Source organism: Euprymna scolopes, chromosome 38 (assembly GCF_053919585.1).
Source record: "Euprymna scolopes isolate OS-2025 chromosome 38, ASM5391958v1, whole genome shotgun sequence".
NCBI classification, from domain to species: Eukaryota; Metazoa; Mollusca; class Cephalopoda; order Sepiida; family Sepiolidae; genus Euprymna; species Euprymna scolopes.
The window spans coordinates 70,459,766-70,481,858 of NC_136519.1; the positions used below are offsets into that span (position 1 = coordinate 70,459,766).

Consider the following 22,093-nt stretch of genomic DNA (forward strand, 5'->3'; position numbering starts at 1 on the left):
GTGATGATTATGTGCAGATGCGCTTTTCTAGTTGACTTGACACTTGTTGTGTTAATGTCTCAGTCTGGCCTACCTACAGTGAAAATGAGTTTGTCCAAGGACTATAAAAAGAGTCATTCAGCTAGTGACTGTTAAGATTGCTCTGGTGTCAGGTCATTTCGACAGAGTTGTTCAGTGTCATGTTGTGTCGACAGAACTGTTCAGGATCATGTCAGGTCGTATCAGTGGAGTTGTTCAGGACGGTATTGGCTCATTTCGACAGAGTTGTTCAGTGTCATGTTGTGTCGACAAAAGTGTTCAGGACCAAGCAGGATCATGTGGATGGAAGTGTTTGGTACTGTGTTCAGTCGTATTGACAGAATTTTCCGTGTTTACATGCATAGATGGAAACGTTTGGTTTTCATTTATTTTCTAGTTGACTTGACGCTTGTTGCAGTTGTACTGCTACATGTGATGACAATTTTTTTCATCTCTCTTCACTCGTGAAGCTAAAAGTTCGTCCAGAAAACGAGGATATTAGATAAAACCTATCATAATAAATTTTCCATCCACAAAAGTCTGAAAAAGGTCATAAAAAGAATTATAGTCCCTATTTATTGGCCTCTCCACTAGGACAGAGTTAGACACAGGGTCAGTTTTTAAAGAGAGGAAAATTCAATTCCCCCAAAGAGGGGGACTATGAATTGGGACAAAAATTTTAATTTCCTCGGTCTAGAAGGATTTCTTGTTCTTGTGGATAGTAAATATGAAGTGTAATATCAAAACAGATACCACATTTTGTTCCCAGCCAAAAGGAAGTCACTCCGCAAGATTTCCAAAAATATATTTATACACGCCATAGAATAGTCTTAAAGTCTGATCCAGAAATAAATATGAGGAGCAGGCCTGTTTTTAACTGCTAATTAAAAAAAAAAGGTTTAGGGTGACTATTATTTCCTCATTCAATCAGATTATCCCACAGTGAATATGATCAATCTTTTAAACTCTTATTCTTGTTTTATCATTTATAAATACGTTCTATTAGAAAATATAAAGAAAGATTTGCCTCTCAACAAACAAATGTTCAATAAGAATAAAAATGTCTCTTTGAAATGAGTGCAACACATTTTTACAAGGGTGTCAACACTTATTAAGGCCCAAGGGTCATTCGAGGATAATGGTTAATGAGTATCTGGTAGACTATGAGACAAAACCGTGATAACCGGTAAGGGTGGAACTTGAGCAGGGTTTGATTATTTAAGAGGATAGTTCACAAAGAACTTATTTACATTAAACTTGAAAACGACCATGTTATAGTCAGCTGTCAAGCGAACAGTTCTAGGAAAGAAACTTTGCTCGTAGTATTTTTATTTAGTTTTAGGTACTGATAGAGAGTAATGAAAATTATTGGCAGTTGTTGCAGCTAGACGAGTATTTGTTGTGAATGTCTTGCAAGGAGGACACATTTTTTCTGTCATTCAACCTCGATATTTGGTGTTAAGGCTATTTTAAACAAGCTTTTCAAAACTGATATTTATTAAAATGCATTTGATATTATCTTGTGTACATTATGTATTTAGTTAAATATTTGCCTATTCGAGATTAGTAGGGTGATTGTTGTCTGATACCAAGGCTGTAATTATTAAATCCAAGTTTCACCTAATCACTGTTTCAAAGGTGGGCTCCATCTACCATGCTAGAAAATTGTTCACACCTGAAAGTATCCTATATCTCTACAAAGTCACCATTCGCCATGCCTTGAGTATTGTTGCCACATCTGGGCTGGTGCATCTAACACTAGTCTCTTCCTCTTATACAAGGTCCAAAAATGGGTTTCAAACTTAACAGGGCTCGAATTATCAACCAAACTTCAACCTCTGTCCCATCACCACAATGTTGCATCCCTGTGTCTGTATTACAAGTACTTTAATAGAATGTGCTCTGATGAATTCATAGCACTTGTGTGCTCCTTGGCATAAATATTCCCAACTAATCTGAAAAGCAGCAAAATCCCACCTCTTCATTGTAGAGGTCCATAGATACCAAGAAGCTTTGTACTCTAATAGCTTCTTCACTCAACCTACGAGACTCGAATTTCCTCCTGGTCTCCTGCTTCTCTAACTGACAATCAGAAATTTAAATGTAATGTGAACAGACATTTTACTGCTCAACTCCCTAGTGTCTTGTAGACATGGTCCCAAATAGTAGCCCTTTATGTCCAAGCAGCAATATGCCTTGTTATGGGTGAATGTGAGTAAAAATAAAAATGTAGTTGCTAGTTGGACATTTTCTGTAAAAAATGTCATCCATAACATTGTGGCTATAACAAGTACAGATGTTAAAATATACACACATGCCATATATGTACATATAATTTGCTAAGTTGGATTGTTTTTTTTTTTTTACAATACTTTTAATATATTTAAAGAATTTTATATCAACCTTTTAAAGAGTACAAAATAAAACTATGACTATTTAAATTTCATAAGATAAAATGTGAAACACTTATTTTTTGTCGGTGGGGGGGTGATAAATAACAAATGGAACCTGATTTTTTAAAGTCAAACTTTTTTTATATTTGCGAATTCTTTAAATGATAATTTTTTTATTTGGGTTATTTGGATGACTACTGGTGTCGTCTTCAATGTCATTTGCACAATGTTTCACTTGATGTAACTTTCCATCTTCTTTAGGCGTATTTTGTCAAACACAAAAATCTTTCTGCCAAACTCGGATATCTGTACAGAATTTTGAAAAAACCCTTTATTTAGTTCATGGGGGTAGCATGCTCTCATAATGTCAGCCATGACTGGATAGAATACCTACATAATTCCCAATTGTACTTTCACTGCTGCCTGCAATGAGGATTGAACCTTCAACCTCTACAAGAGTGGCATAACTTACAACTGAATTTGACCAAGTATTTTATCCACCATGCCTCGGTTCATTGCGCATTGAAAAAAACTCAAGATGAAAACAGTTGTTTGAAGAATCTAAATAAGAACAGACATGTTGAATACTGTATTTAGAGGAGGGAGACTAAACGGGTTGTCGGACATTTTAATGACTGAATCTGGAAAGGATGATATCAGACCTAGATGAGAATTGGGCGACTTCCACTTTCCATCTTTCTTGATTTTTCTTCCTGGGTTTCAGTGAAGCCAGAAGTGATCGACACAGTCGGTGTCTACACATTTGATTGGTGTCATCTCCCTTTCTGCACATGTGAAATAAAGGGTCATCGGCTGTTATCCATTGGAGATTTTAAAAACAGAAATGTTTTTAACTTCATCACTTTCCTGTAGTACTTACCAAAATACCTCTTTCCCATAAACAAATGTTGAAATAATTCAGGTATTAATTATATTATTATATTTAGAATTATTGGTTCCAACATTCAATGTGATACATTCATTACCATTCAATGCTTTCATTTCCTCTGTCTTGAAAAACTTTAATAAACAAGTGAACCATAAAAACATAACATTGTTTCTTAGAGATTCTTTTCAGTTTGACAGCACATAGGCGATCATCACCATCAGACAAGAATAAAGTCACAGTATAGAGCCAGGTGCATGGCGATCCTTCACCTATGTAGCGCCTGAAAGAATAGCCGTGAATAAAAATACCTCAAAAATACAAAAAACTGATGAACAACAAACTATGGCTTTATTTGAAAATCGCTGTAATCGGTGAACGTTGTATTCAAATGAAAAAAAAAAAAAATATGAAGAGGTTTTGAATATAAAAGATGACCCTTTGCAATGGTCACAAGGTGGGAAATTCTTGATTTTCTCTCCTGCTAATGAACAACTGCAAGCTATAACGGTGATGTCAGTACTACGAGGAGAGGATATCTTCTATGTAATCAAAGCCAACATCGGATTGTGATACTGTCTTGTCGGTCGTCAGATATGCAAGCTGGAAAATAAAAATAAGTTGACAAATATTATTTTTGTATCAGAAATTTTTAAGGTGATCTGTGTTAAAGAAAAACGATCATATATATATATATATATATATATATATATATAAAGCTGAATGTCTGTGTGCGTGTGTGTGTGTGTGGTCACGAATAGGCTCCTATATGGTTGACTAGTTTAAAAAACTGATTACATATAATGATAGAAGATGTATCGAGACACAGGAATGGATATGTTTGTATTTCTGTATATCTGCGTTCGCGCCTGGTCCACAAAGTATGGAAATAAAAAATTTAAAAATTAAAAAAAAAAACGTTGACAAGTGTTTTTGATATAGATGTACATAATACTTTGATAAGTATGTTTTAACTTAAATCGGGATGGTATAATAAAATTGTGGGGTCTGCATTCATACCTGGCCTCCACAGAATGGAAATAGGCACAAACTTTAATAAAGACTTTTCATATCTATCTACGTAAGTATACTTTGATAATTATGTTTCAGTTGGAAGAAATATGGTATAATAAAATTATGGGGTGTTCGTTCGCGCCTGACCTCCATAGAATGGAAATATGTCACAAAGTTTAACAAGGTTTTTTAATATAGATCCACAGAATATTATGATAAGTGTTTCAGTGTGAACAGGTATGGTATAATAAATTATGGGGTTTATCTATTTTATTTTTACTTTCATCTTATATTGCTTTGGTTTTGATACCCCAAATTCAAGCTATCTCTTTACAGCCCTTCCTTTTCATAACCTATCATACTTTCATAAATCAGACTCCATTTTCTGTAGGCTGTTTTTGAACCCAGTCAACGACGGGTACTTTTGCTAGTATATATATATATATATATATATATATATATATATACTCGCCCAGGTGTTTGGAAGTGTGTGTTGAGCAAAAAAGGAAATAAAATAAAATTTAAAAATAAGTGGTAATAGGGAGGCAGGCTCGAACCCGTACCACAAAGGAGAAAAGCAATGTGAAAAAAAAAAAAAAGCGACATCTTTGCTGTTGCACCCATTGCCAAATTGGAAGTGACGTAGGTTTAAATTAAGGCTAGTCAATTGAAAAGAGGGGATGACTTTCAAAAATATCGGCGAAAAAAGCGACCCCTCCTTGTAGAAAAGTTCCCAGTTGAGGATGAAGGAACTAATGTTTTTAGCCGATTTTTTTATATTTGTCATCCGAAGGGCTGAGCTTCAAAATGATACATCTCATGAAAATCCCTCGCCTCTGTTGAAAGTTTTAGGCAGACATACATACATACATACATACATACATACATACATACATACATACATACATACATACATACATACATTTAAACAGACAGATGATATTTATATATTATAGATAATGGCTACACATCATGTGCAGATATGTTTCAATTTTGATTTTGTTTAAAATTCAGCATCATCAGGCCACTAAAAGCACAGCTGAAACATGTATGCATATAGGTAGACAATGTTTGTATAAATGAAAAAATAAAAATATATATAAAATTAGAAAAAGATTTCAGACATTAATACACAAGAGAGAAAAACACAATGATCTATCAATCTGTGTGCTGCAGTTTACTGTATATGTTTGCTTGTAAAGACATAAATAGGCCTTAATTCTCCCCTTTCCACATAGCTGTTAGTTGGCCGCATGGACAAAACAGGTTTACACCCTAGTTAAAAGATGACTTCTGTTTGAGGTTTGAATCTTACAACCAACCGAACAGTTATCACAGATAATTCCCAAAAGATTAAACATGTCTCATCGTTTTTGGGAATCATCTGTGTGGAGATAACTATGTGGATAATATATATATATATATATATATATATATATATATGAGAAGTTAATATAGTTGGATTAAGGCATGGTTTAGTATGTACATAGAGGTTATTTATAGAAGACAGTGCAATACAGAAACATAACGGATAAACATTACTTCCCTTTCTATAATCCAGACAACTAAAAGATGACAATTATACAAAAGATAAGATTAGTAATGCAAATTATCAATCCTCGCCTCAAAAGGTTTTGGTGGATTTTCACTTGGGCGTTTCATTTTACTTCAATCAAGAGGCCCCTACCTGGAGCTAACATTTCATCTCTTTATGAGATACATAGTTATTCAAATATCCTATTAAAGTTCTCCTTTACATCTCAAATACTGAGCTAATTAAGCAGTAGAAGACATTATTTTCCCCAATTGACCAATTTAAAATGTTATAGTACAGGGTGAGTCACGGGAAACAGATGTTTTTAGAATGTTCCTTGCTCTCTTTGAGTAACGGATAGGTTGTGAGGAAAGTAGTCTTTAAACTTGCTTAAGATGTCGTTTAGTTTGTTATTTGTTTAAAAAAACATCCGTTTCCTGTGACTCACCCTGTATATCTTTTTAGTTTCTTGGTCCTTCTGAATTACAGGACAAGAGCCCATCTAGTCTGGTGGAGTATCCAGCTTCATGTTACTTGAGGTATCATCACTAGGAGAAGGTGCACCGTTCCTCGTAAAAGGCAGTGTAGGTTAGTCATACCGAGGTTATCTTATTTGGGTTGTGAATACAAAATGTGATTTTGAATATTTGGTCAGGGTTTACTTGTAGGGAAAAGTATCCTTATGCCAGGTTCTCCTGACAAACACCTTGTACAGAGAAACCTTAAGCACTTGAGGGTAGTGTCTAGTAGGCATTTAAGTTCTCTCCAGCAGACATTCTTCTATGCTTGTTTGTCACTGTGCATACTGAATGACATCACAGAAAGTATACTGCTCATCCTTTACACGAGTTATTATCAAAAAAAATATGAAAACTACACAGTATGCATTTACTTGAAAATGATATCACAAGTTTCATAGATATATACGTGTATGTTTGAAAGCAGCAGCAGCAGCCTCTCTCCTCTAAAGTCCAACGCTTTTTCCACCATAGTTAGGGCGGTAATAATGTGGTAGTGTCAGAGTGACCCAGCTGCGATGAATTTGATAAAAATTCAGGTGGAGTCAATATCATGATCCATCGTCTTCTGGTCGTCTCTGCATGTGACAACAACGACGTGTTAGATTCGGAACCACAAATGAGAAAAATAACATAGCTTCGACACGTACATCCGTCACATCTTTGTGCATGCTGAGTCAAACTTTGCCCAATTTTGAATACGAAGACCGTTCCAAAAGTAAAGCCTCCTATTTTTTTTCACTCAAAAAGTTAAGTGCTACAAAAACGAGAGTAGTACCATTAACATGAGACCTTTTGTGCTCCAGAGCTTATTTTTCTACATAGTCACCAACATTCTTTATACACTTTCGCCAGCGATGAACGATGGCTGTGTATGAGCATCGAGTGTGCTTTGTTATGCAAGCGTAATTCTAAAAGTAAAGTCTCCTATTTTTTTCAACTCAAAAAGTTGAAGAACTGCAAAGACAGGAATGGTATCATTAAAACAAGCGATGATCTATAATTTATTTTTCTACATAGTCAGTACCATTCTCAATGCACTTTTGCCAAGAATTCAACAACATCTCTGCTGCATGTCTATGACAGGGGTTACTTTCTCAGAATCTCATACCACCAATATCTGCAACAGAGAGATGAAACTTTCAGCTCTTGAATGCTTAAGTTTAGTCATTATAACAATACAATTTGTAATCCCCTTTGATCTATTTGGATGAAATAAAAAAAAAAATAGGAGTCATTTCTTTTGGAACGCCCTTCATACAACCACTAGGCCTTACTGCTCTCATGCGCGACTTCCCCAAGAACCTTGGTCTGTTAATATTACGCTACATTGGAGATCATTGTTAATTGATCTGACTTTACGAGAGCCTCTTGATGGTAACTATTTATGGAAATGCCTTCAACTTGCTCAGCAGGACATTCAATGAAACTTCCTAATATTTACATATTGATTTTAAAAAAGAATATTTTATTAATTAGCTATTATTAGTTATTTTGTTTCATACATATTTATTTTTTACAAATAATTATAGCTTAAATGAATGACTTTATGCAGACCAAAAATTTCGGAAGCACGATCTATAATCATGGTGTAGAAGTTGGATTCGCTCGATAATTTGAAATTATTAAATGTCTATAACAACATTTTAGAATTTTCAACTCTCTACCAATATAAAGTTAGGTTTATATATTTGTGTGTACCAGATTCATTCCTAAACTAATTAACCAATCGTTATTAATTGGAAACAGAGCCCCAATGTAGACTATATTTAGTTAAATTTAGTTTTATGCTAAAAATATAAAAAGGAGGTGAAAATTTAAATGTTTTTAACTTTTGTGAAATGTAAACAGACATCAATTAATAAATATTTTCAAAATTTTAATTTCTTTGGAATATTTTAAAGGATTTTTAGGACACATAATATGAGTATAATCACCGATTTTAAATTAAAATATTTCAGATTTACATTAAATTTGATCCACAATCATCCAATACCAATTAAGAAAGATTCCCTGAATATCAATTTCTTAAGACCCTTTAACCTTAAGCCTTAAAATTGAAATGTTTTCTAGAATCAAAATCATATACTGGATTTTGCTCAAAATTAAAATAAGGATTCTAGACATAAAGTTTAGAATCATCATATTTTGATTTTATAACATGACATAAGAGATTCAATTTGCTCTTTTCAGAAAATTAATTTTACCTGTTCTGGGACGAGTATTCTTTCAATATTGTATATGTCAAATATTCACCAAACAGGTTGTGTTTGGTCTAGTAACATTAAAATGTAGATCGTTTTAACTGTTACCAAACCTGCTGACACTACCTTTCAGCATCTATTGCTTTTTTTGTAAAATTGCAGACATATGCAAGTTCATCAGAAATCAATTTAGAAACTTATGCAAGTCACATTATTTGTACATTGGTGTACTGACACTCACCTCACTGTCTTCACTTTTAAGGTCATCAGCATCCTGCGATGACAAATCTTCATGTTCTTCAAAACTGCTTTTCGCAACCTCTGAATAACTGGTCGTTCGTGGAGTCTTCCTAAAATACAAAATAGGAAAAAAAGAAAAGATTTAACATTTTTGTCTAAACATTCAGTCCAACATATCAAACATGGGCTTTTTTGTTTTCATTTTTTTTTTTTTAGGTATTAAACGAGTAGATTCACTAGTAAATAATTTAGTTAACAATAATAAGAAATGAAAAATCATTGAAGTTAGCCAAGATCAACTTGATGAAATTTTCGATCGATCAATACTCCCGTTCAGTCTCGAAAGACAAAGGATACCCCCTGTAGGGGAAGCCGTGTGTGTAATTATGAGACAAGTGTGGCACAATCCCTAACCACACTTCTCCTGAATCAGCACTGCTTGAGTCCAGCGGCAAGGAGAAGACCAGGATGACTGGAAACAATGCCGAGATAAGCGGAGAGCACATACAGCACCTGGAAGTCTCAAATGGTCACCCATTTTAGTTAGTACTGACTAGGTCCAACGTTGCTTAACTTTGGTGATCCAGTTGGAACCGGTGTGTCAACGTGATTATGTCGTACGATGAAATTTTAATCGGCAGTGAGAATGTACATGAATATACTGAAGTTTATTTGTAGCTAATATGGTTGGATTGCAGAAAAGATTGTGAATTTTGTGATTCTTTTGTGGCATTTGGGGCGGTGGTGTCTACTCAAGCCTTTTGTTAGTCATTCTCCTCCTCCTTGTCACCTTGCAAAAATTTCTTGACTTTTACAGAAATCTTTATTGGCTTAGCTTTAACTAGAAACTAGTATTAGAACAGGCCCATCTGGATGGTACCAATTTCACAGTACTTGTGCAAGGGACATCACGGTTGATATTTTCACACATGACGTCTACTGGGTTGACACTATTATTGATGCCTTACAGGTAATTAGCATCTACCCACTATGGCCGTGATTTCCAACTTTTTTCTAACAAACCCCAGTCCAAGGTTTTTTGTTCTGAACTGACCAAAAAATTGAGATGAAATGCTCAATCCTAAGCAGAACACCTTTTAAGTATTAGACATTGTATAAGTATGTCCACTAGTACATAATTTAGATAGTTGAGAATAACAGGAAATGGAAAATATGGAGAGGTTAGTCGAGGTTAACTTGATGATCCCGAGTTGAAAATTGCTTAGGATGTGGGAATCTACCAGAATGAATATTATGACGTCATATGGCTCAAAGGAAGAGGTTGAAATAAAAAAGAGTCCATTGGAAAGCATGTAAGGTGTTCAGATGTTTTATAAAGTGGTATAGGTAATTAGCAATTTTGATTTATCTCTGTTTTCTCCAAACACTGGTCAATTATTTGGAACAAAGATTAGGTTGAATAAATGTCCTCTGCCTTCCATTAGTTTTATCTCAAGTTAGTTTTGAAGCTTAAATTACAGGTCAGCATTACCTCAAATAGAAAGGCTAGCATATCAAAGGTAGTGTACTCTGGCTCTACAAAAATTGTCTGAGCATCCCCATTGCCATTCTCTAATTGGAAATCATCAGATGATAGATAAACCCCTTCTCAGGAGAAGGTAAAGCCTGGGAGGATGAACCACCTGGGATTGATCAGAACCAAAACCTAATAAAAGTGGAATATTAAACATTTTTATATGTACAAAGTGCACAACGTATTTAAGGACAGATTTATACACAAAAATGACTTTTATAAACAGTTTTTATTTTATTGCAAAACATTTTTAAATTTTATTCAATTAAAGTCTCTTTCAGTTTCGATGACAGTTTTTATGCAAATCATATTCATGCAAGGATTGGGTGGTCTTTGTTCATAGAAGACATTACTATGGGCAATTTTAGGGATTATTCGGTGTTAGGAGGATGCTGATTAACCTTTCTCGCTACTCCATACCTAGTAGTTCAGAAGATTGTGATCTGAAGAGCGAAAATGCTAAATGTTAGAGACTATGAAAATATCTGCCAGCCATTTCTGCATTCTGTGAGCTTATTAATTCTGATTAAGCAATTTTCCCTTTTATTTCTTGTATAAAATGATCTTTCCTCATCACATAAGACTTGTATCTGATGTCTTTGTGGAAAAATATTTCAGATTTTTCCTTCTGACATGCAGAATTCTTTTGCAACTGAGTTCATGAATTTTGTAGGATTATCACAAGAAAATCTCACCTTATTACAACCACTATAAATAATTTTCATTTCTTTCTCTGCAGACCTAAAACTAAACGGAACTTCCACAAGCTAAGTTTATGGAATACAGTACTACTTAACTGATTCCCAGAAATGTTCATTTTCAAGTCCAATGTTAACAAATTCTTGAGTCATTCTTTTAAATAATCAAAATTGCCCAGTTTTTAACATCAGTACCAATAATTGCAGTGTTATCTTATCCATCCAACAAACTTGTTATGCTTTCTCCTCAAGTGGCTTTTGAGCTTTGATAAGCGTTGACTCATTAATACACAAAAAAATAAACTCTCACAAACAATGTGTTTTACTTGTCAAATAGATTTAGATGTTCTAATGATATCAGTATGCATAGAAATTCTCTTACATTTTAATAATCGTGATAGCTTTAACACTTTGTAAACTTTCTAAACTATATTCAGTATGGCTAGATGTGCAGATGTTTCTCGCTGAAACACAGTTATTTGTTTGATAATCTACACTTTTATCCATTTTGTCACCAGCACAATCAAGGACTTGAACAGTATTAGCATTCAAAAAGTGCTCCAGTCATTATTGTGGAGAGCTTTACATTATCACTAATGATGACTGGCAGTTTCACTTGCTCAATCAGCAAAGGGGTGGAAGGCATATATACATAATATTTAAAGTTACATTTATTTATTATTTCACAAATTTAACATTTCATGCCTATAAGAAGCAACGATGTTGGTTCTGTTGTAGTCCATTTTATTGGAATTGTTTGCATGCCATTCTTTCAACGAAACAATTCAGGACAGTTCACACATACGAAAGTGATGCAATACATTTCTCTTTGTCTATTCCACCTTTTTTCAAACTACTGAGCCAATCTAGCTGAAATTTTGTATGGAACGTCATTACACCATACTTCTCGCACACCTTGTAATGATCCTTCGTGCTCCTTCTATCTAACCCACTAAACGCATGACTCGCAGTGGCCATCATGTAATATTTCCATGCAAGTACGCAGATTTTTACACTACTTAAACTTTTTTGCATATACACATGCTATATCACACCTACATCTGCATACCACTTTCATCTACTTTTCTCTGTAGCTTCCGGCTATCTGGGAGGGAGTATTATAGGAACTATTATGACTATTATAACAGGTTTGTGCATGAAGTGAACACACAAACACAAATTGTAAAAGGGGAAACAAAAGAAAAGTTATTGCCCTTATTGACCTCATCTACTGCAGACAGTGGGCACTATTAATTTCCTATTTTACCTCTCTCTTTCTCCACTTCCGTTTCTTTCTTTCTTTTTCATCTTGACACGACCGGACACAACTTGCATTCGCTCCAAAATACAAGCAATAGAAGAACAAATTTCTGCCTGTAAGCATGTGTACATATTCGAGGTAAGATGACTTAATTTCGTCATAAACATTAATGATCTGTCATAAAGAATTCAATTAACTTCTCTAACAACATTAACAAACTTATCAGAACTATACCTGTTCACACATGTCACACACATACATATTAATCCAGAACTATGTCTGATCACACACACACATGATTACATGTTATTTTCTAGTGTTCGTAAATAAATGTATTGTTGTATATATTGTAACTCAGTATTTTGTTGTCTCATTTTGATGTTAGTGTCGAAAACCACGTAAATATCCTCTAAAGATGCAGTGCACTAAGTATTGTACAGGGTGGGCCACTTAAAAGTAGCTCAGAAAATGTAGTAGAAAGGAGGAACATTTTTTTTATTGTTTAAATTACTTGTAGCATTATTTAAATTACCTGTAGCGTTATAAACGATGCTGGACGTGCTCCCTGTTGACATCTATGCATTTCTGGGCACATTTAACATTTGCATATACTGCCTGTAGATCTCTGGTGATTCTCCTGATAGCGTTGATAATGGTCTCCTTTAGTGGTATATAGATTGTGAGGATTATTTGCATAAACTTTTTGTTTTAAAGTCCCCCAAAGATAAAAATCACATGACAAGTCTGGGGAACATGATGGCCATAAACCTTTGCCTATTGTTCTCTCTTCCGTAAACATTTCATGAACTCGTGTCAGTGATCTATGAGACATGTGGTATGTAGCGCTATCTTGTTGGAAAATGAATTGCATTTTGTCTTGTGGTGTGAGTTGGTCGTTAAGAGAAAGATTAGAGAGAGGGCTACTTTCAAGTGGGGCATCCTCATTCATTCAAATCAAAATGAGGGATTAATAAATATTTAATAGTCGATTAAAGTTCCCACCAAAAAAAACTCACCCTTCACTGTGAAAATCATCATCAGCATAATCATCATCAATATCTTCTGTGAAAAAAAGAAAAAAATTTAAATGTTAGTCTGGGTGACAAACTCAGTTGAAAAAAAAAAAAGAAACATTAATGTATTTCTCACCTAAACTCATATGAAAATCTAAACACATTATTAAACAACAAATAGGTTTTTACCACATCATACCTATTTTAACTATAAAATAATCATTCAATTAAATATTTAGATGGTTAAAAAAACTGACTTTAGAGATCTATTTTTTTTTTTTTGTAATTAACAAGCCTAATAATCATTTGCGCCTTTCTTTTTTATGGAGTCACGTAAGGATATTTAAGATTATCTACTTAGTGTCACTTCAGACATCCATGAGTTGTAGCTCTAATTCTAAACTCAATTTCTAATGGAATTTTCCACTTTTCTGCTTGATCTTAGGTAGAAATTTTTGTTTGAACTATATTTTTACCCATCTACCTCTAATTTTTATATAGAGTTAACCAGATAGAGAAAAATGATTTAGGTATTTATGAAAAATAAGGGGCATGTTATCGTCAGAATTTTCTGGACAGTTTACATAAAATACCGGAGGTGCCGAATGAAAGTTTCCTGATTTTTTGGGGAGTTTGCAGAACTTGATTGAGTTTTGAAAACAAAAAGGAAACAAAATGATAACATCAGTGTTTGGTGCATTTTATGTCAGGAAGCCAGTGTCTTCAGACAGCCTCATCTAGTAGCACGACGAAGTAGAGAGTGGAAACTTCCATTTAACGTCAAAAAATTAGGGTTACGTTTCAGATATGAAGTCACAGACAAAAAATCCAAAGTGAGACATAGTATAATTTGGTTTCTGACATACAGGTACCAAATCTCCATTAGAAGTAATAGTATATTTTCAGTTTAAGAGAGACAAATACTAAATCTTCATTACAAGTAATGATATAGTTTCCGCTTCAGACAGATAAAAAAAATTTCCATTATTAGTAGAAATTATAGTTTGGTTTCTGACAAACAGATATTAAATCTCCATTGAAAGTAATGACATAGTTTCAGACAAGCAGATACAAAATCTCCATTAAAAGTAATAGTTTAATACTTTAAGTAATAGTGAAAGTAAGGTTAAAAGTTTTAGCTTCAAACAGACCAAATTTCCATTAAAAGTAAGTTTTAGTAATAGTTTTGGCTTCGGACAGTAATTAGTAATCAATTTACCAATGGATCATTTGCATGCAGGATAACGAACAGATGAGGAATGGCCGATTCTTATCACAAAAATGATTTGCTTAATCGCAACACCAAAAACTGAACGAGCACCAAGTTGGATAGACAGGTGGTCACTTTTATAAGTTGCCATTTTCTGATTGACAGAAATGCAGCGAATGCGTGTGCGGCAGGTGGTGATTGAATTACCATTGCATTGTATTCACATCGTCGACTGAAACGTCCGTGTGAATGTCAGAACATGACAGGAGTATGTGGTGGTCAGATGTGTCTCACTCCTTTCATCATTCCCAAATAATCTGTGTTAGAAGGGATAAGAGAAAGGCAATGGGAAGATACGTTAGAGAGGGGCCAAAGAGGCATAAGTTACTAACGGGATTTGTAAATGTAGAACGATTAGCTTTGGTGGCGTTTTTGATTGTTCGTTTTTTTTGTTGTTTGGTCACTGACGTTTTGTTCAATGAATCTTAAACTGTTTTTTTTATTTCTCCCCTTTAGCACACTTTATTTTAAATGCATATTTTCTCTTGTGGATTTCTCTCACTTTTATAAATAAAAAATCCCTCAATCCCGCTTTAGAGGAGTGAGGGCAAAACTAGTCAGCTGGCTTCCCATCTTTTTCTATACTTTTAATCATAAATATGAAAACATATTTTCCCTTCATAATTACAATTTATTAATTTTGTACGCCACAAAAAATTATTATCATATATATCTCTATATATGTCATAATCGCGTTGACATCAGATCACCAAAGTGAAGCAACATTGAGCCTGGTTCTTATCAGATGGGTGTATTTTGGAATTCTAGGTGCTGTATGTGCTCTCCGCTTATCTCGGCATTTGTTTCCAGTCGTCCTGTACATACACTTCACTTGCAACTGGTATTTAATAATGTCGACTCAGGACAGGTGTGGTTGGAGATTGTGCACCTTCTGCCACAAAACTTTCATGCGCAGGCATTTCTTCATGGGTATCCATAGTCTATCAAAGACTAAAGGAGCCCTACTATTACATAAAGGAACTTTGTGTGAGTTCATTCCCTATGGACTCGAAAACGGCTGGACTGATTTTTATGAAATTTAACACAAATGTACTTTATGTATCTGGCTGTGTTTTTAGATAGGTTTTGTATCAGAATGTTTTCAATAAGTATCGATAATTGATGATCAAAATAATTTGCTGAAAGGAAGAACAGAGAATTTTGACCAAAGTTAACATCTTACACAGCCTACCAACACAAGTGCATTTGAGAAATTTTATTACCACACAAACTGAAAGGCTAGATATAAAATCAACAGTAGGTTCTTTGATATGACAGTTCAACCACCATCTCTACTGCTGCCTCCAAACATTAACACCACTGTCAATGGCCAACCGCTGGAGCAAGTTGATCAGTTCTTGTCCTAGGGAACATTTTAACATCAACACCCATATGCAGAAAAGACATGGAAAATAAAATTAGGGCTGACTCATTCAACTGTTGCATATTTAACAACCATGCACTGACGATGGGCACCAACATCATGGTTTTCCAGGCAGTAGTTCTCTCCACCCCTATATTTGCGTGCGAAAGATGGACACTATATAGAAGCGAAGTAAAAATGCTAGAACACTTCCAACAACTGAAACTAAGGCAAATCATCAACATCTCTTTGGATAGCTACACCACCAATACAGAAGTGCTTCACCAGAGTGCTTAATTTTTAGAGGAATGAGTTCCTATATTTCCCTCTAGATATTTAGTCCTCCTACCACCACTAGTCAATACTGGGAGGAAATTTACACTTTCAACACCGATCATAAACATAGACATAACATAAGTTTTCCCTTTTCTGATTCATAAATAGTAACAGCTCCCTAGCCATATTCTGCCCATTCTAATTGACTGAGCTCTGAACATTCTGATATTCCAGAATTCGATTCTTCTCTATATAAACAAACGGTTATTAAAAAATACAACATGGCATCACTAACAGACATATTATTCCACACGGTTTCAACTCCATTAAATGTTTAGATTAGATGATTAGACTGTAATCAGTCATTTGTGTGTGTGTGTGTTTTTGTTTGTGCGTGTGTGTGCATACACTACTAATCACCAGGGCTATGACAACAGCATATTCTTTTCATTGTTCTGACTCTCGGGTATATATCTAACACAGTTAATCAACCAAGAACCACATCACTCTATATAAAAGCATATAAGATATTAATGGATACACACTCGAGAGTCAAAGCAATAGGGAGTTAGTATTTAAAGCAAAAAATGAGCACAAATTTAACCATATTCGAACGTCAACTTGGCATAAAAAACTCATTCTAACTTTTGCCCAGTGTTGATAGATTAAAAAGTCTAATGTCTGCGTTTATATATATATATATATATATATATATATATATATATATATATATATATATATATATATATATATATATATATATATATATAATATATATATATATATATATATATATATAATATATATATATATATATATATAAACACTTAATGTAATTATTTTTTATACCTACAGACACTAATGTTCATGTTTTCAAAATCATTAGTGCAGAAAATGATGATTGTCGCTGGTTGAAGGATTTGAACCCTGCAACGAAGCTAACTTTGGCTCAATAAATTAACAGAACATTCAAATAAGTTTCAATAGGGGTTAAAATTTTCAAGGGATCTAAAGACACCATTGAAAATTTCTTTCAATTCCATCCAATGTCATTGGGACAGTTATCAGCTATACAGCAGAACTCCAGGATATGGTGGCCCTAGGATATATTTTTTTCTCCAGGTTACTATGTGGAATACAATGTTTTCCCGGCTCCTGGTTATGGTATTTTACCTGCCTTATAATGTTATTTGATTATATACATGTGCTATATATTATATACTGAACTGTATTTTGTTACTAATTTTCAAATGCTGTATCCCAGGGTTCTACTGTATTCATAAAATAAATAAAATATGTTAGGACATAAAGAAATGGAATTCATTTGTTTTTTATAGATTTTTTTGTTGCATGAAACAAAAACAAAATTAAATAAGGAATGTATTTGTAAAAGATTCGAATATTTCAATAATCATTTTATTGAAATTTTTAATATTTAAAATAAAAATAAAAAACGAAATAATCATTTAATCATTTTCAGATTCTATCTTTTTCAGATAAAGACTTTGAATGGATTCATTTAAATAATATTTTTAAAAAAAAAAATCACTGTGCTGACAGTTTTTTATAACTACTTGACCTCATATTGAAAATGTTTTTTCTTTCAAGGTAAATTTGACAAATATAATGTTTAAAAAGAAATAAATGAGGGGAATTGTGTATATTTTTTTACATTTTACATTACTTTTTACTTTTAATGACAAATAAAAAATAAGTCTTCCCTTCATAATTAGTAGATATATATATATAAAATCTCGGTGAAGTGAATAGGAACACAGATTAATTGATCATGTGATTTACAGAATATTTTTTTGGAGGTAATATTATATAAGACAATCCCAGCCAAAAAGAGAATAGCTCAATATACTTGATAGAACAAATGGAATTTATAGTTTTTTTTGTTGTTTTTTTTAATTTCATTCAGGAAAACATCAATTTTAAGAACAGAAATTTATTGTTTGAATAAAGAATACAGTGCAGATTTTTTTTCCTTAACCCATGGATTTTAATCTCCTCAGAGGAGAAGTCATTAGCAAATATTAGATCTAATTCGAAATGATACTGTTATTTAGCACATAAAAAGAAAATATATTTAAAAATTAATTACATTGGAATAAGAGTAGATACAATGAAAGGATGTGAATAAATTTCTGTTCTGGAAATGTAAACACATACACACACATACACACACAAATATATACATATACACACACAAATATATACATATACACACACAAATATATACATATACACACACAAATATATACATATACACACACATACAGAGAGAGAGGACAGAGGTGAGAAATTTTTCTGAATAACTAGGCTGAAAGTAACTCAAGGATAAGGGTTAATGAGATGGATATGTTTCCTGTTAAATAATCATGAACATTCTCAAATGATTAAAAAGAATGGAATAAAGGTTGACGTGTTTATAAAAAATCTGCAGATTTTAAATGAATGTATTTATATAAATTCTAATTTTCGACCCACAGATAATATTTTTTCTCTTTGTTTTTTTTATGTGGCATGTTGTCACTTTGCTAGTCTTCTGTTCTTATGTTAAGATGTAGTATGAAATTATTTTTCCTAAAAAAACCTTCAGATAAACAATATATCTCCATGCAGGTAATGTCAAGTAAATACAGTTTCTTTTTTTATAAAATAAAGTAAAAATTTAATGGTTAATCAATATTGCATTATGAAGATTGTATTTAAACGCATTAAAAATAATCATGCTGTTGAAAAGCGTTTGCATTATTCATATTATTCCATGATATCTGCGTGATCTGCATTGTTGTGGGTTGTTCCCTTTGTATCAAGTTCACTACAAATTATAAATATTAAATATAAAATACATATGGTAGTCGCAAGTTACAAGGTCAGTCATCAGTGATGAACTTGTTTCTCTGAAGGTTTGGAGTTTTAAGTAATGAGATTTGTGCCACCAGAAATCCAGGTATTTCTGGAAAAAACAACCCTGTTCCTCAAATACGAGATGTCATGCACCACATAAACATAGTTTGTGCTCAATGTGGGAATATTTATTTTTAAAATAAAAAGAAAGATAAGTAAAGAATAAACAATTGATTTTTTATCCAAACAAAATGCTGTACTTTTATTTTTTACTTGTTCTTTTTTATACAATAAATTATATTTCACGCAATAACCCTGATCCCCGAGTGGCTTCCGGGCCTTGATAAGTGGTGGCCTCCATGTAAAATATATATATATATATATATATATATATATACGTATGGAAATATGTTTCTTCAATTATATTTCACCAATCCTTTAATTTATGAAGCTCAATGTAACAACAGAGCATATACAAATAAATGACGAAAAGTCTATATTCCAAATTTCAAGATGTTTATTCCTTTAAGTTGACATGCATGATTTTTAACAACACCTGTTTCATAGCGCAAAATTATTCGTTTGATTATTACGTTAATCAATGAATTTATTTCGCCCTTAACTCCTCAGGAGAAAAAGTATTTATCAATTTTTTCAAAGACTTGAAAGGCATTTGAGCATGATTACAAAATCCGAAAATTAGGAAAGAAGTTGCGGTTTTATTTTTTTCTCCTTTTATTACACCATCTTTGATATTCGTGTCAGCTTACTTCAAGAAATAATAAATGGTAAGATGGTCAACATCTTGAAATTTTGAATATAAACTTTTGTCATTTATTTGTTATATATATATATATATATATATATGAGATCATATCTAGAGGGGACTGTGTGGAGTTAAGCTGCAAGATGTTTGTTTGCATTATATTTAAACTTCTGCATGTTAGTACAGTCAGAGAAGCAAGAAATGTGGAGGGGATTTCATGGTCTTGCAATTCAAAGGAAAAAAGCTATTAGAGTAGAAGGCTTTTCAGTATCTAGAGAACTCAACAGTGAAGGGGTGTGATTTTGCTGTTTTCGGGTTAGTCAGGTGTATGTACGTCGAGGGGTCACAAGTATTCAAAATAAAAAGCTGTTATTTTATTATTTACTTATTCTTTTTTATATAATAAAATATTATAAGCAAACGAGATGGTGAAATTATAGTTTGAAAACGTTTTCATTCATTGTGAGACCATGAAATTATTGATTTTTTTTTTTTTTGTATCATTTGGTTAATCAGTGTATCATCTCCAAAAGAGATTATGTTAATGAATAAAATCGAATTTTTGCCTAAAAGTTGTTTTATTGGTTAGGCCCGAAACTGATTAAGAAATGTGTCAACTGCTTGTCTAACATCTAAAGTAATCTTGTTAGATTTGAAAATTAGACTGAAATAGCATTTAAGCTGGCATATCAAACACTGATTCTGACTAAACAATTTTTGTTTGTTATTCGTGTATCATGTTATTGGCACTATACGAACTTACTTCGCTATTGTTGATTTTTTTTTTTTAATTATGTAGTCATGAGTAGACACCTGGTGATAGTAACCATTTTGAAATAATCATCGACAAATCAAAACCAGCAAGGAGAAGAACTCATTTTAATTGGAGTAAGTAAAAATTGTCTCATTTACAACTAAACTTTTATTTCTTTTACTGTAGAAGTTTAAAAAAAAAATGACAAACAAATAAAAATTGATTTCATTGCATACCAAGCAATACCAGGTAGGAAAATCTAGAAGTATATAATAAAAATTACTTTTTTAAATACTACTACTAATAATAAGATTAGCAGGTTTTTAATACATACCAAATTTTAAATCGTCATCAGGTTTTTTCTCTCGGTCTGACATGATAGAATTTGGGAGGTCAACAGAATTATCTGAAATTAAAATCAATGAATGAATAAGTCTCTTTTCATTGGATTGCTATTATCATCTTGGTTGTTATTCTCTCAAAATTTCAGCAGCTTGAATGACCGACCCTCTTCATGTACATCTTATTGAATTCAGGAATCTTCTGAGAATTTCAGACTGAACTTTTTATTTAATCCATGCAAGTATACTATTCTCTTTCCATTAGCCATCACTGAGTAAGAATTTCCTTAAAGTTATTTATTGATGCCTCAGAGAGTACTTACCTGTGTTAATTAATTACCTGGGTTTTAACATGATCTTTGAAGTTTGTTAAAAATGCTGAATAAAAACTATGTATGAATGAGAAATTAAATGTTTTTTTAACTGCTAATTTGCCCCAAACAAGACACAGTGCTACTTAGTCGTGAGGGACTACTATTTGGGACCAGATTTGCACAAATACTATTTAAGGAGTTGGGCAGCGAGATGTCTGTTTACATTACACTTGAATATCTGTATGTGAGTACAGTTAGGGAAGCAGGAGCCTAGGAGAGAATTCCAAAGTGCAACAGCCCGAAAGTAAAAGCTATTCAATTAGAAGGCTTTACAGCATCTAGGGATTTCTACAATTCACACCCGAGAGTATCCTGTATCTCCTATTCACCCATGCATGAAATATTGTCGCCACATCTGGACTAGTGCATTTGCCACTAGTCTCTCGCTCCTAGACAGGGTTCAAAAAAAGTCTCCAACCAAATAGGTCTCACTATCAACTAAACTCCAACCTCTGTCCCATTGCCGAAACAGGCACAAGGATGCCACATTTCGGCAATGGGACAGAGGTTGGAGTTTAGTTGATAGTGAGACCTATTTGGTTTAGCTGTAAAGTGATAGTGAGACCTATTTGGTTTAGCTGTAAAGTGATAGTGAGACCTATTTGGTTTAGCTGATAGTGAGACCTATTTTGGTTTAGCTGTAAAGCTAATTTGTTGCGCCGAATTGATAATGGCGGTTCGTTGGCTTCTGTATAGAGACTATCGGTGGGAGAAGTTCGGAAGGTTCCCAGTACAAACCTGAGGCCCTGGTGTTGAACAGTGTCTAGTATCTTTATATAT

General features: G+C 33.2%; 1 protein-coding gene across 4 annotated transcripts in view; it reads right to left on the bottom strand.

Annotated features, from left to right (window-relative positions):
- Window positions 1-3,631: 3,631 nt before the first annotated feature.
- The window catches only part of LOC145263176 (uncharacterized), a 256,016-nt gene continuing 237,554 nt past the window's right edge, over window positions 3,632-22,093 (bottom strand). For 2 of the 4 annotated variants that reach the window (XM_080120213.1, XM_080120211.1), the window contains 4 exons: window positions 20,933-21,004; window positions 13,317-13,362; window positions 8,809-8,917; window positions 3,632-3,900 (listed from right to left, as the gene is read on the bottom strand). In XM_080120213.1, the coding sequence (XP_079976339.1) occupies window positions 3,820-3,900; window positions 8,809-8,917; window positions 13,317-13,362; window positions 20,933-21,004 (308 nt within the window). In that variant the 3' untranslated portion in view covers window positions 3,632-3,819. The remainder of the gene's footprint in view (window positions 3,901-8,808; window positions 8,918-13,316; window positions 13,363-20,932; window positions 21,005-22,093) is intronic. The other 2 variants (XM_080120215.1, XM_080120214.1) reach the window with 1 other exon arrangement.